This window comes from Tauraco erythrolophus, chromosome 25 (genome assembly GCF_009769465.1).
Source record: "Tauraco erythrolophus isolate bTauEry1 chromosome 25, bTauEry1.pri, whole genome shotgun sequence".
NCBI classification, from domain to species: Eukaryota; Metazoa; Chordata; class Aves; order Musophagiformes; family Musophagidae; genus Tauraco; species Tauraco erythrolophus.
Genome location: NC_141489.1, coordinates 1,694,679 through 1,706,823, shown reverse-complemented (window position 1 = coordinate 1,706,823; position 12,145 = coordinate 1,694,679). Strand labels below are relative to the sequence as shown.

General features: G+C 55.1%; 1 protein-coding gene across 1 annotated transcript in view; it reads left to right on the top strand.

Annotated features, from left to right (window-relative positions):
* Nucleotides 1-7,430, top strand: part of MLLT6 (MLLT6, PHD finger containing) — a 42,565-nt gene extending 35,135 nt beyond the window's left edge. Inside the window, exons 13-20 of the mRNA XM_086626494.1 lie at nucleotides 2,370-2,436; nucleotides 2,777-2,919; nucleotides 3,195-3,383; nucleotides 3,584-3,672; nucleotides 4,083-4,438; nucleotides 4,579-4,687; nucleotides 6,181-6,558; nucleotides 7,386-7,430. Of these exons, the coding sequence (XP_086482620.1) occupies nucleotides 2,370-2,436; nucleotides 2,777-2,919; nucleotides 3,195-3,383; nucleotides 3,584-3,672; nucleotides 4,083-4,438; nucleotides 4,579-4,687; nucleotides 6,181-6,558; nucleotides 7,386-7,430 (1,376 nt within the window). The remainder of the gene's footprint in view (nucleotides 1-2,369; nucleotides 2,437-2,776; nucleotides 2,920-3,194; nucleotides 3,384-3,583; nucleotides 3,673-4,082; nucleotides 4,439-4,578; nucleotides 4,688-6,180; nucleotides 6,559-7,385) is intronic.
* The last annotated feature ends 4,715 nt before the right edge of the window (nucleotides 7,431-12,145 follow it).

Below are 12,145 nucleotides of genomic sequence, written 5' to 3'. Positions count from 1 at the left end.
TGGGTTCTGTTCCAGCCCTGCGGCTACTAATGAATGAATCATGTAGGCAAAACCCAGCCTACAAAGTGCTCGCAGAAGCCTGATCCTTAGTTTCCATTTCCAAGATTGCTCTTTTTGTTTGACTGAGATCTTAGAAGCTTCAGGACGTGTTTTTTTTCCAGTTGCAGGCAGCCTTCAGAACAGCTCCTGGTTTTTGTCACGTTTAAGGTTTGTCCATCACTATCTGCTCTGGCTGGAACTAGTGGCCTCGAGGGTGTTAAGCCAAATTCACTTTTTTTTTCTTCCCCCCTCCGGGAGGATTAACTAACAGCATTAAACCTCCTGTGTAGGGCCATTTTCACTTAAAAGTGTGGTGACTGCATTAATCCCAAATCGTTAACAGGGTGGTTGAGAAGTTTCAAGTAATCCTGCTTTGTCTTTAATTCAGATTACCTTTCCTGAGAGTGTCTGTGTAGACAGATCCCGTAGAGACATGGCCTTCATTGTAGTAATATTTAAGCTCTTCGCAATTTTAATGTGATCTAGGGAAAAATGGTGTTACCCCGTCTTACAGATGAGAAACTGTGATCACTGATGCAGGTTGATACCAGGGTGCCTTTGGCAGTACAAAAAGTCTGATTCTTATCTTCCCACTCCCTTAGCTACTGTCTAGTTCTTCCTCCCACGGCTTGTCCTGGATCCTGCCTCATTATGATGACAGGCCAAATGTATTTATCTTCTCTAGTTGTCTTCATGCCTCTTTTTCATACTTGCTGCCTTGGAAAGTGCTGTCTCTGTGTGATAACTCAGTCATCTCCCTGTTCTGTAGACAAGAGGGTGGTGTTGGCCAGAAGATAATAGAATATGGAGCCTGGTACTGTTTCAGAAAACCAGAATCGTGTAGATGTGTGCAGCTGCCCTGGGCTGCAAGCAGAGAACGTGCTGGTAACGAGCAGGCGGTCAAAGCTTGGCTGAATGTTTATTTGGTTGCAAGTTAAAACCACTGCAGCAGAGCTGCACACGCTGGGCTGTGGATATTTCTCAAAGGGTTTAGGTGGCCCTTGGATGGGAACAATACTGGGAAGCACTGCTGTAGTCCGGCTGTTCCCAGCCTTCTGGTAGCTGATCCCAGTTGGAGAATTTAGGAAGGTTTCATGTCTTGTGGTGTCCCTGAAACCAAGACTTATCTCCACATGCTGTCTTGTACTGGGAGACCACTGTTGACTGGCAACTCCAGAAAGCAGCGGCTTGTCCCCAGAAGGGCAGACCGGTTACAATTGATGGCCAGGAAGATGTTCCCACGGGGATGAAGGAGTGAGGATCCCACTCATACCTGTCTGTAGGAGCTGCTGAACAACAGCTGCGTTTGCTTGTTCTCAGCAGTAGAAAATACTGCCAATAACTAATGCCCTGCTCAGGGCATTACACTGTAAATCACAGTGTTCCCTGCAGGAGACTTCCCGGATTCTTGCACATAAGAAATGTCTCTTATTGTGTGAAGAAGAGGAGGGGCAAGTCAGCCAGCTGGTGCAAGCTGTAGTCACAACATCTGACACATCCCAGGGCGAGGGGAACGTGTGTTTATGGGCTGGCAGGCTCTGGGGATGGAAAGCAAATGGCAGATAAATATACTTCACTTCTTGATTACTCTTTGGATGGGCGATATGGTGCACGCACAGCAGCCCTGTCCCCAGCGCCGCAGTGTCCCAGCTCCCTGGGACAGAGGGATGGCTATGGGGGTAGCTTTTGGACACCGAAGCACGCACTTAAGCTCTTTAGAAAGAAGCTGAGCATCTGGAAACTTTGGAGGACTCCAGATGAGTTTCAGAAATGGATCCTGCAGGCAAGAAGGCTGCAGTAGCACTTAGGGGAGCTTTGCACAGGGGTGATTCATCCTTGCAGGCTCAGCAAAGCCAGTGTCTCTCCCCCCACACACACCCACGCCCCCCGTCCCCCGCAGCTTTACAGCTCAAAGAAAAGCCGCTTTCTGCCCATCCCCGTGCGGCTTCGTCGTCCCCCCCCCCCCCCGGCGCAGGCACCGCGCGGCCGGTTCGGCCCCTGCCCGGGGGAAGGGGATGGCACCGATGACCTTCGCAGGGTGACACCGCCCGCCTCCCCCCCTCCCCTTCCCGGAGCGACACCGGGTGACACGGCGCGACACGCGGCCCCTCCCTCGGCGGGCGGAGGCGCATGCGGGCCCGGTACGCGGCGGCGGGGCCGTGCGCTGCTCGGTGCTCCCATCTAGCGGGGGCCGGGGCTCCCGTCCAGCGGGGCCCCTCGCTCCCGTCTAGCGGGGATCGGTGGTCGCCGCCCCCGGGTGACAAACCCGGGCACCCGCGGGAGGTGGGCGCCTATGAACACTGTGCCTCTCTGTCCCCCTCCCCACGCAGAGCCTGACCTGGAGGACTGCAGTTTTGGGTGCCGAGGGACGTCGCCCCAGGAGAGTCTCTCTTCCATGTGAGTGTCCTTCAGGCGCGGGGCTGCCTCGGAACCCCGGGAAGCAGTGGGATGACACAGCAGGGAGAGGGAAGGAGGGATTGGGGAAGTAGAGGCAGCGCCTTCCCTGCTCCTTGGGGCTGGGAGTGGGGTGGGATGAGAGGGGAGGGGGCAGGTTTGCTTTTCTAGCACGAGCCGGAGCTAAGGGGGATGGAGGGCTCTCCAGGAGCGGAGGAGGCTGAGGCTGGGAGGGATGCAGCCGTTCCCAGCGTGAGGCAGAGGAGATGTGGGGAGAAGGGAGCAGAGGAGGGTGGATGCAGACTAGTGAAGCATCTCTGACATCTCCCCGACCCTTCCCCAGGTCCCCCATCAGCAGCCTGCCGACCCTCTTCGACCAGACAGTGTCCTGTAGCAGCAGCGGGCAGCTGGAGAATGTTCCCCAGGCCACCCCAAACATCGAGCAGCTCCTGGAGAAGCAGGGCAACGGAGAAGCCGGCGTAAACAGTGAGTCACTCAGAGCATGGGCTGTGGGAGGAAAGGTCCTTGTGCATGTTTGTGTGGGAGCCAGCTGGGGTTTTGCCCACAGGCAAAGGAGCCAGGTGGGGGACAAAGCACTAGTCTGTGCCATGGGGGAGTAGCTGGCAGTGGGCCTGTGATCTGGGGCCAGTATGGTCTAAACGTGGTACCTCCTGTGGATCCCCTTCTCCTCCTTCTTCCATTCTTCTTCCCCCATTCTCTCCCCTGACCCCGTCTCCCTTCCCCCCTTCTGTTCCCTGCAGTTGTAGAAATGCTCAAAGCCCTGCACTCGCTGCAGAAGGAGAACCAGCGGCTCCAGGAGCAGATCATGACACTGACGGCCAAGAAGGAGCGTTTGCAGCTCCTCAACGTCCAGCTCTCCGTCCCTTTCCCCGTGGTGACCAGCAGCAACGGCCCAGGCAGCCAGGCCCAGTACATCCTGCCTCCCAACGGTGAGGGGACCGGTGGGAAGCATCACCCTGTGCCCTTTTGTCGCGGTGGCCTGGGATGGGCAGGAAGGGGTCACAGTGGGGAGGATCTGACCCATTTATCTCTCCATAGCCACTGGCAGTATGCTCTGTCCCTTGCTATTGCTGTGGCAACGTCAGGCTCCACCCCTGACTCTGCATCCTCACTTCTTTCCTCCGTACAGTCTGCAACAACGATTCCCTGAGCATCAGCAAGAGCCCCCCATGCAAGAACAGCTTTGGGATCGAGAACTCGCTCTCCACTTCCTCTGAGGTACACTGGCCACCGCATCCGCCAGCCAGCCGGGGGAGGGCCTCGGGGAGGGAGCAGAGCAGTGCAGTCCCAGTACTCTGACTTGGTATCCAGCTCGTAAAGCTGGTGGTCCAGGCTCAGAAATCAGGTTTCTTTCTCTGGAGTGCCCGTTCTTAGTTCATCTCAGTGCTGAGGGTCTGAGTAAAGTAGCTGAGACCGGGAGCATGAGGTGAGAATGCTTCTAGGTTATTCCGGCCGCGCTTCTAGAGATCCAGCCAAGCATGTCTGAGTTCTGGGACCCCTCTGAGCACACACCTGCACTCACAGCCCCCCTTCCCACCTCCAGCTCCTGCCCAAAGCACCCCCGGAGCTGAGCTGACCTTTCACAAAGCTGCCCCAGTCCGATGCTCTTATGTCCGTTTCTCCCCCAGGACCCTCATTCAGGTTGCCCCAGCAGGAGCAGCTCTTCCCTGTCCTTCCACAGCACTCCTCCGCCCCTGCCCATGCTGCAGCAGAGTCCTGCCTCGCTACCCCTGCCCGGGGTGCAGCAGGTGAATGGCCTGGCCAGGGTGGCAGGCAGCGGGCTGGGGGGAGGCACCACTGCCAGCCACAGCCTCTCCACGGTGCCCATGGTGGACGGCCTGATGGGGACCCTGGCAGGAGGCCAGCAGATGCCCATCAACGGGATCCTGGGGAATCTGAACGGAGCTCAGGCCGCCCAGCCTCCGAGCGCGCTGACGCAGGCGAGCGGGCCTCCGACCTTGCAGCTCTCCACCAGCCTGAGCAGGTGAGGACGGGGAGCTCGGGGGGACAGCCCTGCCCTCTCCAGCAGAAGCTTAGCACCGAGAGGGAGGGAGGGAGGGACGCCCTGTGCGTGCAGGACCAAGACGGGCTGCACTGACATTCCCTGCCCTGCTCCCCTTGCAGCGTGCCCAGCCTGAGTCCCCTGACGGAGCAGCAGCGGCACGTCTTGCACCAACACGAACAACAGCTCCAGCAGCTTCAGCAGCTCCTGACTTCCCAGCCGCTTAATCCGGTAAGCGTGCCTGCTGGCGCCTTTTATCTGATGAGCTGTTTAATGGGAAAACCTCAGAGCAGAGAGCAAAACTTCGGGCTTCCTCCTTCACGTGAATCCCCTGCCCACAGGGCTGCAGAGTCATGCGCCTTTTCCTGGGCTGCTGTGGGTGGAGGGAGGAGAAAAGCTTTAGGCAGGAAGGTGCGGCACCTCCTGGAGGGAGGAGATGAGGATTTGAACTTTTTCCATACAAAGGAAAAAATTTAATCTGGATTTCCCGCATCCTGAGGGTGTGAGAACATGGTAACGCTAAGCCACCGTAAAATTAGGAGTGCAGTTACCTCCTCCAGCCATCTCTGAATGCAAATCATGTCTGCTCCCGCTGCCACGAGCACACTAGTCTGGGTTTGCAGATGTGCTGAGGCCCACAGGAGAAGAGGAACTCGCTTGAGGATACTACTTGAGTTTAGAAAAAGATTAAGCACCAAATTGCTTAGTCTTGAGGCAGACGAGCCGTGTCTGGGCACATGGACATGGAGAGCTGGAGATGCCAGGGGGATTGTGTAGGTGCCTGAGGACTTCAGGGTCAGTAAAAGGACCAGGCAGCTGTTCTGAGGATCTTGGCTCTCTGCCTGCATCCTCTTGGGTAAAACAGCAGCCCCATCCCAGGCTGTTGTGGGGATGACTGCATGGGTAGATGGTAAACAAGCCCCTGAGTGTGTAAGAACCGCATTCACTCGCCCTGCAGAAACCTCCGTGGTGTCCCTCCCCTGCGGTGGAGTTGCACGGAGCGCTGACAGTTCCCGTCAATGAAGCTGTGCTCCTTTATATCTCCCATGAACTTGGCCCGTTGCTTTGGGTAGATTTCTGGGTCAGGCTATTTATAATCCGGGAAAAACAAATTTCAAAGGGCTTCTCTTTACAGCAGCTGATGTCACCGTGTCATCAGCTGCATCCCTGTGGGTAGGGGAACAATGTCAGCTCTCAGCCTGCCGCATTGGTCGATGGTTGCTATAGTGATTTCCGCAGTTGGGTTGGATTCGAGGGCATCCCTCTGGGTGCAGGTGAGCCATGGCCCTCGTCCCCTCCTGGGTCCGGGTCACCTACACTGACCCTGAGCTGCAAAGCGGGACGGATTGGGGAAGGGAATTAGCAGCTGATCTAGAAATTCAGGGCAGCAAATGCCACAGACTTTAAATCCATGGCTGGATTGATTGGAAAGCTGAGGAGGTATGTGTGCCTGCAGGTGTCTCGGGGAGGGTGAGCTAATCCTGTGCTTCGGGAAACAACGGGGTGGCAAAGGTCACAAGCACAGGCTGTTAATGAACACAAGCCAGACTGCTCCTCCCCTCTCCCCATGCAGACGTGATCAAAGGGACTTTCTCCCTGTCCCCAGTAGCATTGCCTGGGATGGAGTGTGCCCACATGCCTCCTGGCTCCTTTGTGTTAAGTGTCACCTTTTCCTGAGCCCTTTGTCCACTCCTTTGACTTCTCTTCCTCACCCTTCCGTGCAGGAGCAGCAGGCCCTGGTGTTCCAGATGATGCAGCAAATCCAGCAGAAGAGGGAGCTGCAGCGGCTGCAGATGACGAGCTCGTCCCAGCTGTCCATGAGCAGCCTCCTGGCAGCCACCTCCGCCCCCCTGCACTCCAGCACCAGCGCCCTGATGACCTCGGCCCCCCAGCCGCCCCCCAGCAGCAGCTCTCTCATGGCATCCCTCTCCCCCCAGCAGCTCAACCCTAGCAATGCCCTCCTGGCTCCCCAGGCCACCCCACCGCTCAGTGCTCCTGGGAACAACCTCCTGGCCTCGGGGACAGGCATCCCACCCGTCCTTACAGCACAGACTAACCCCTTTCTCAACCTGCAGGCTGATGGCAACACCCCGAAAGGAACGGTGCGTATGCTGCTAGCACTACCCTAACCCCGCTGAGCTCGTGCTAGGCGCTGTACAGACCCGGGGAGAGACAGTCTGCGCCACGGTTAACGTGGGGGAGCGAGGGCACCGCGTAGGCAGCAGAGCCAGGAGGCACCACTGGCTTTGCTGCATCCCTGACTAGCCAGTGTCGTGTCCTGATCCTACCTCCAAGGACTTTGTAGGGCCCAGACGGGGTCGTGGGTAGGCACGGAGGCTCCCAAGGTGCCCTTCCACATCTGTGTGCAGATGCACGCCAGACCTGCTGCAGAGACAGGCTGTAGATTTGTCTCTGCTAACCCTAGGACGTGGATGGGTCAGTGTGCCCCTGGCAGTGCCAGCCCTTGTTGGGGCCCGTGAGGAAATACGAAGGTGACTGCATGTTGGAACCCAGGGTTTAGAAGGAGTCTTGCACCCAAGAGGAGAGGTTTGAAGAGGTTTACAGCCTCTCTGTAAAGCAGCCTCGTACTGGAACACCAGTGTCCAGGGACTGATGGTGTGATCTGTCCTCTGTCCCTCCCCTGGCCTATACCTGTACCCAGAAGGTCCATCCCTGGTTGGAAACACTTAGGAGCCAAAGGCCAGGGTGGAGGGGCCAGTTCAGCCTGAACTGGGCAGAAGGGAGACCTGGGGCTCCCGTGTCTCCGTTGATCTCGGAGGAGCCTGAGAGGCTGCAGTGAGCAGGGCCAGGTCCGCAGCACCGCAGGGCTCTCTGCTTCTGCCCCCTCCTCTTGCTGCCCGTCCAGTACTGATACCTGTCTCCTCTGCGTCTCTTTTTCTGTTTGTTGTTTTTTTTTTTTTTTTTAAAGAGCATGAATGAAAAGGGAGCTCCTCTTACCCAGGACAAGGGCTAAGCTCCCCCCTCACCCCGAACAAACCAGCAGCCAACTCCTCTCAGCCAGGGGAATGTGGCTTTCCACAGTCAACTTTGATACTGTTAGAGCAATGAGCACAAGGCTTCCAAGAAGCATTTCCTGCCGCTGGGCAATGCCAAGAGGTGCTCTGGAAGACAGAACGTCTCTGACCAAGCCCTGGTATCGGGAGGAGCGAAGGTGGGGGGCTGCTGCCCCCCTGGTCCGTGCCACGCGTGCTCAAAGCGAAGCTGCGTTTCCACGCAGAGCGGAGGAGGGAGTTAACACCAGGTGCCCATCAGCCTCCTCCCCGCCGGGAGTGCAAGTGTGTGTTCACGTGTGTGCAGCCCCCCGAGGCACTAGAGACCACCGAGCATCCTTGGCCAAGACCTTGGTGGAGGGAGGCCCCTCTGCTGAGGGCTCCTTCCTGCACAGTGCAGAAGAATCCGGTGCCACCCGCAAAGGCAGCGCTGGATGGGACATGGCTGGGGACGTGGTGGCACAGTGCCTGCGTGGTCTGCTTTGCCCAGATGGGGAGGTTAAGATGAAGTCCTGTAGCTGAGATTTCTCACCTGCTTTTCATCTGCTGGGCTCTTGGGATGCTCTTCTCGCTATAGCCACCATACGAAGCCTCAACAGCTCAGCTGGATCCAAACCCAGTGTGGAAAGGGTGGAGCGATGGGTGAGGACTGGTGCTTGGGGAGGAGGTGAAAGCCACTACTTCTTCAAAGGACATCACCACGTCTGCTCTGCCTGCTGCTGTCCGTTCAGTGCCGTACTTCTCACGTGAAAAGCACACTCCTGCTCCTCGTGCTGCCTCTCACTCTTTCCTTCCAAGATTCCCAAAGGCTAAAATTTCGGCTTGCAAAAAGGGGCTGTAGCCAGTATTACCCCGGTCGTAGCCAACCTCAGGAGGGACGTCTGAACCTGATGGTTGTTTCCCAGGCCTAAGCTGGGAGAGAGAAACGTGTGTGGGAAAGAGAGTCCCAAACCTGGTACCTGTTCTTTCTTACCCGCCGCAAATCACTCCAGTCTGGCAAAACCCACGTTCTTCCACTGGTCTCGGGCACTTGAGAAAAGGGATCTCCAAGCAATGGGACAGTTACCAGTCTCCTGAGCTGGGACACCGGACCCTTCCTTGTTCTCCACCTTTTGACCTTAACTCCGTCTTGCAGCCTGGAACCTCAGCAGAGGAATCGGCTCCTTCTGAGCGTGGACGCGATGGATTGATTGAAGGACAGGTGGGGCAGCTCTGGGGGAAGGGGAACATCTACGTCAAACGTACAAATTCCCCTTCTTTTCCTCATCCCCTGGTTAAATCCAGAGCTCCTGGGGGCAGGCGGGAAGACTCCAGCTAATAGAAACTCTGAGGGTCTTAAAAAAAAAAAAAAGTTGGACCTTAATGGATATTTTTCAGCACATTCCCACTGCCTCTAACTAGTTTGCACTATTCAAATTTGTCAGCAGTGGGTGTGTGCTGTACTAGAAAAGCTTGTTGTAGGCAAAACTCATCTGCTAAATGTCTTTTTATTTTATTTTATTTTCTTCTTTTTTGTTGTTGTTTGTTTGTTTGGAAGATTGTCGCCACATGGTTGAATAAGGCTAAAAGGAGAGAAAATACCTTTCTGATGTCAGCCTCCAGTTCTGTGAACTGGGCAGAACACTGCTGTCTGCTCAGAAACATATATATATATATTATATATATATAATTTTTTTTTTATAAAGAAAAGCTAATGTTTTAACAAGGTTAAGAAGCTATTGGAAAGATGGAGATGGCAGCTAAAAGTGGAAAAGCAGGAAAAAAAAAAAAAGTCTCCCTTCCTTGTCTGCAGCACAGAACCAGAGAGGAGCCCTGAGCCGTGGCTCTGGGTGGCACATCCCTGTGCCCATCCACCCCCGGGCACGTCACGGCTGAGCTGTGCCACCTTCCAGCCATCCGCCCGCTGCTTCCCAAACCTGAACGAGCTTCAGCTGCAAATGGTTTGACTCTAATTTTGGCTCCCTGTCCCCGAGATGGCTTTGGCACAATTGTGTGCTTGCACTTTTTTTTTTTAATTTCTCTTTTTTTTTCCCCCCTTCTCCCTCCCAAACCCTCCGCTTGGTGCGGAACCCCGTCCCCCTCCGCGTGGGAGGAGTGTGGGGCTGGAAAGCAGCACACAGAATGGCTGTTTTGGGGCTGAAAGTGCCCTGTTGGTGCGTGGGGCGGCTGCGTGTGCCAAGGCTGAACCTGCCAACCTTTGGCAACGCAACAGGTCCTTGGCATTTGGGAACAGACGTTCCTTAGCGCTGGTTTGGGTCAGCAAGGGGGTGGAGAGAAGCGTTAGGGGTAAAGCCGCAGCTGTTTAATGTGCCAACGTGGTCTCTGCCAGCTCTTTGCCCAGTTGTGTTTGTCTGGGGTTTGATTTTTTTTTTTTTTTTAATTTTTTTTTCACTCTGAGGTCCCAAATCTGCGTTGCCACCTGTTCTGCTGTCGTGCCGACCGTGTGCAGCCAGTCTGTGACCACGAGGGCCTGACATCGTGCCAGACCTGGTCCAGCTCTTCCAAAACTTGACCACATTTCACACCCTGGGATTAGAAACATGCCAGTACTGGGAAGAGAGGGGATGGGAAGGAGGGAAGGTGCTGGTTAGCATCTGTCCCTCATGTAGTGAGTTGTGGTACACAGGCTTTGTGTGCCAGGGCAGACAAAAATCCACGTTCAGATCAGCGGTTTGATGCCCAAATCTGTGAGCAGCAACAGAAAAAATCTCGGAGGGGGTCGGTGAGAGGTACCTAACAGGGAGTTTGCAGTCCAGAGGCTGGGACATGCTGTACGGGGCTCCGCAGCGCTACTGGGAAAACATTTGGGAGCCCGTGCAGAAAAGGTTGGAAATGAAGGACTGAATTCCAGGGATTTTGTAGGCAGGATGGCTGTTAGAAGCAGGGGATGCTGAGCCACGCTGCGTCCCTGTGTGCCCCTGCTCTGTGCTGGCCGTGCCATGATTCTTGGTGGTGGCAGGAGCTGGAGCCCGAAGCCCCTCTGCTCCCCGGGGCTCTGCTGGAGCAGGGAGGGATGAGGCTGGAGAGGATGAGGAGGGGGAAGAGACATAGAGCACTTAAACATTTTCTCTGCCATCTTCCAAAGGCACCCACTTCAACCCCTCTTTGAAGTGGGCTCCTTATCCGATGGCCTCAACCTGTCCCAGAGCCAAAGGTCCCTTTGGCACGTTGAGGGCAGAAGGAGGGGGCACTGCTGGAAGGTCGACACGAAAACGTTTGTATCTCTGTGAAAAAGAGGGAGAGCAGGGGGAAGAAAAAAAATAAAAGCTAAAGATTATCTGTGTTTCAGTTGCACTGGGGTACGTTTCTTTACCCGTTTTCATGCTAATGTCTCATTTAGTATGTTGCATGTGTCTTTTTTGTTTTGATTTGGGTTTTTTTTATTAAATAAAAGAGAAAAATGTGTATATTTTTGGCAATTTAAGGTAATGTAGCTAAGATATATTTTTTTCACGCTGCTTGACTGTTCTTTATTATAATAAATAATATTAATATCAAAGACTTCTTTAATACAGCTAGGGTTTCAAAATTGACTGGAGAACAGGGTCTGTGTGATGAACTTTTGGTGGTTGCGCTGAAGTCCTGCACGTGCAGATGCCCCCGTGGCCCTGTCCTGCCCCAGCGATGCTCTCGGAGGCAGGAGCGAGGCCTCGGGATGATTCCCAGCCCGGCTCCTTCCTGACCTTGCACTTTGGAGTGAAGGGAGACCAGGGCGAGGGAGGAGCAGCTGGTTGTTGTTCATTAGCCAAAAGGTTCTCTGCCAAAAAAAGGAGCAGCCATAGCCCGGGCTAATCCATAGAGATGCCCAAACCCAAACTCACTGTCCTTCCAGGCTTTCCAGCCGGCTCCTCGGTCCTCCCCTCTCCCAGGTGGTTGTTCCTCCCAAGCCCCAAAGGGACGGGCTCGTGCCGTGTCTGCTTTGTTGGGTTTCCCCCCAAAGTGCCCAGCGGAGCAGGGTGATGAGGGCTCTTCGAAATATGGTTTGGAGAAACATCCTGCTCTCGAGAAAACCAGCTCCCGCTCTGCAGTGCTCCGCTCTTGGGTCAGCCTTGGCACTTTCATGGGTCGTGCTTTTCTGTCTCGTAGCCCACAGGCTCATGGTTCTGCCTTCTCCTCCTGCTTTTAAAGCAGCAGCTGTTTTTATTGACCTTTTGTTTCTCCCCAGCCACACGTGCCCATGACCCATCAGCGAGGTGGCCCTGCTACCCTCTGGGTTCACAGGGCTCCTCTAAAAGACCCCGGAGAAGTTTTTCCCCCAGTACATGACTCTTCTACTGGGATTTTCTCTCACTGACCAGCCGTCAGCATTACCACCTTGGGGCGGGGAAATTGGAGGCCAAAGAGTTTTTCCAAGTTTCTCCAGAGAGCTCGAGAGCTGTTGGGATGGGAGCACAGAGGGAACTGGAGACACAGGAATTGATGGTTTTATCTTTAAGAGTGGTTTTGGTCACTCCAAGGCTCACCCAGAGGAAGCGGTTTGGCGTGCAAAGGCTGGTCTTGCAGAGTTGGGTCATCAAACGCTCTGGGTTGTTGTAGGAACCTTTCAGCTGTTGTTTGAAGGGAAGAGGTTTGGTGGCTGGTTCTGAGGATGTGCTTGCTGCAGTAGCTGGGAGCTGCAGAGCCTCTTCTGTGCCTGTTAGTGCCAGGGCGCAGGCTGGGAGGGAGAAGGGGGATGCCT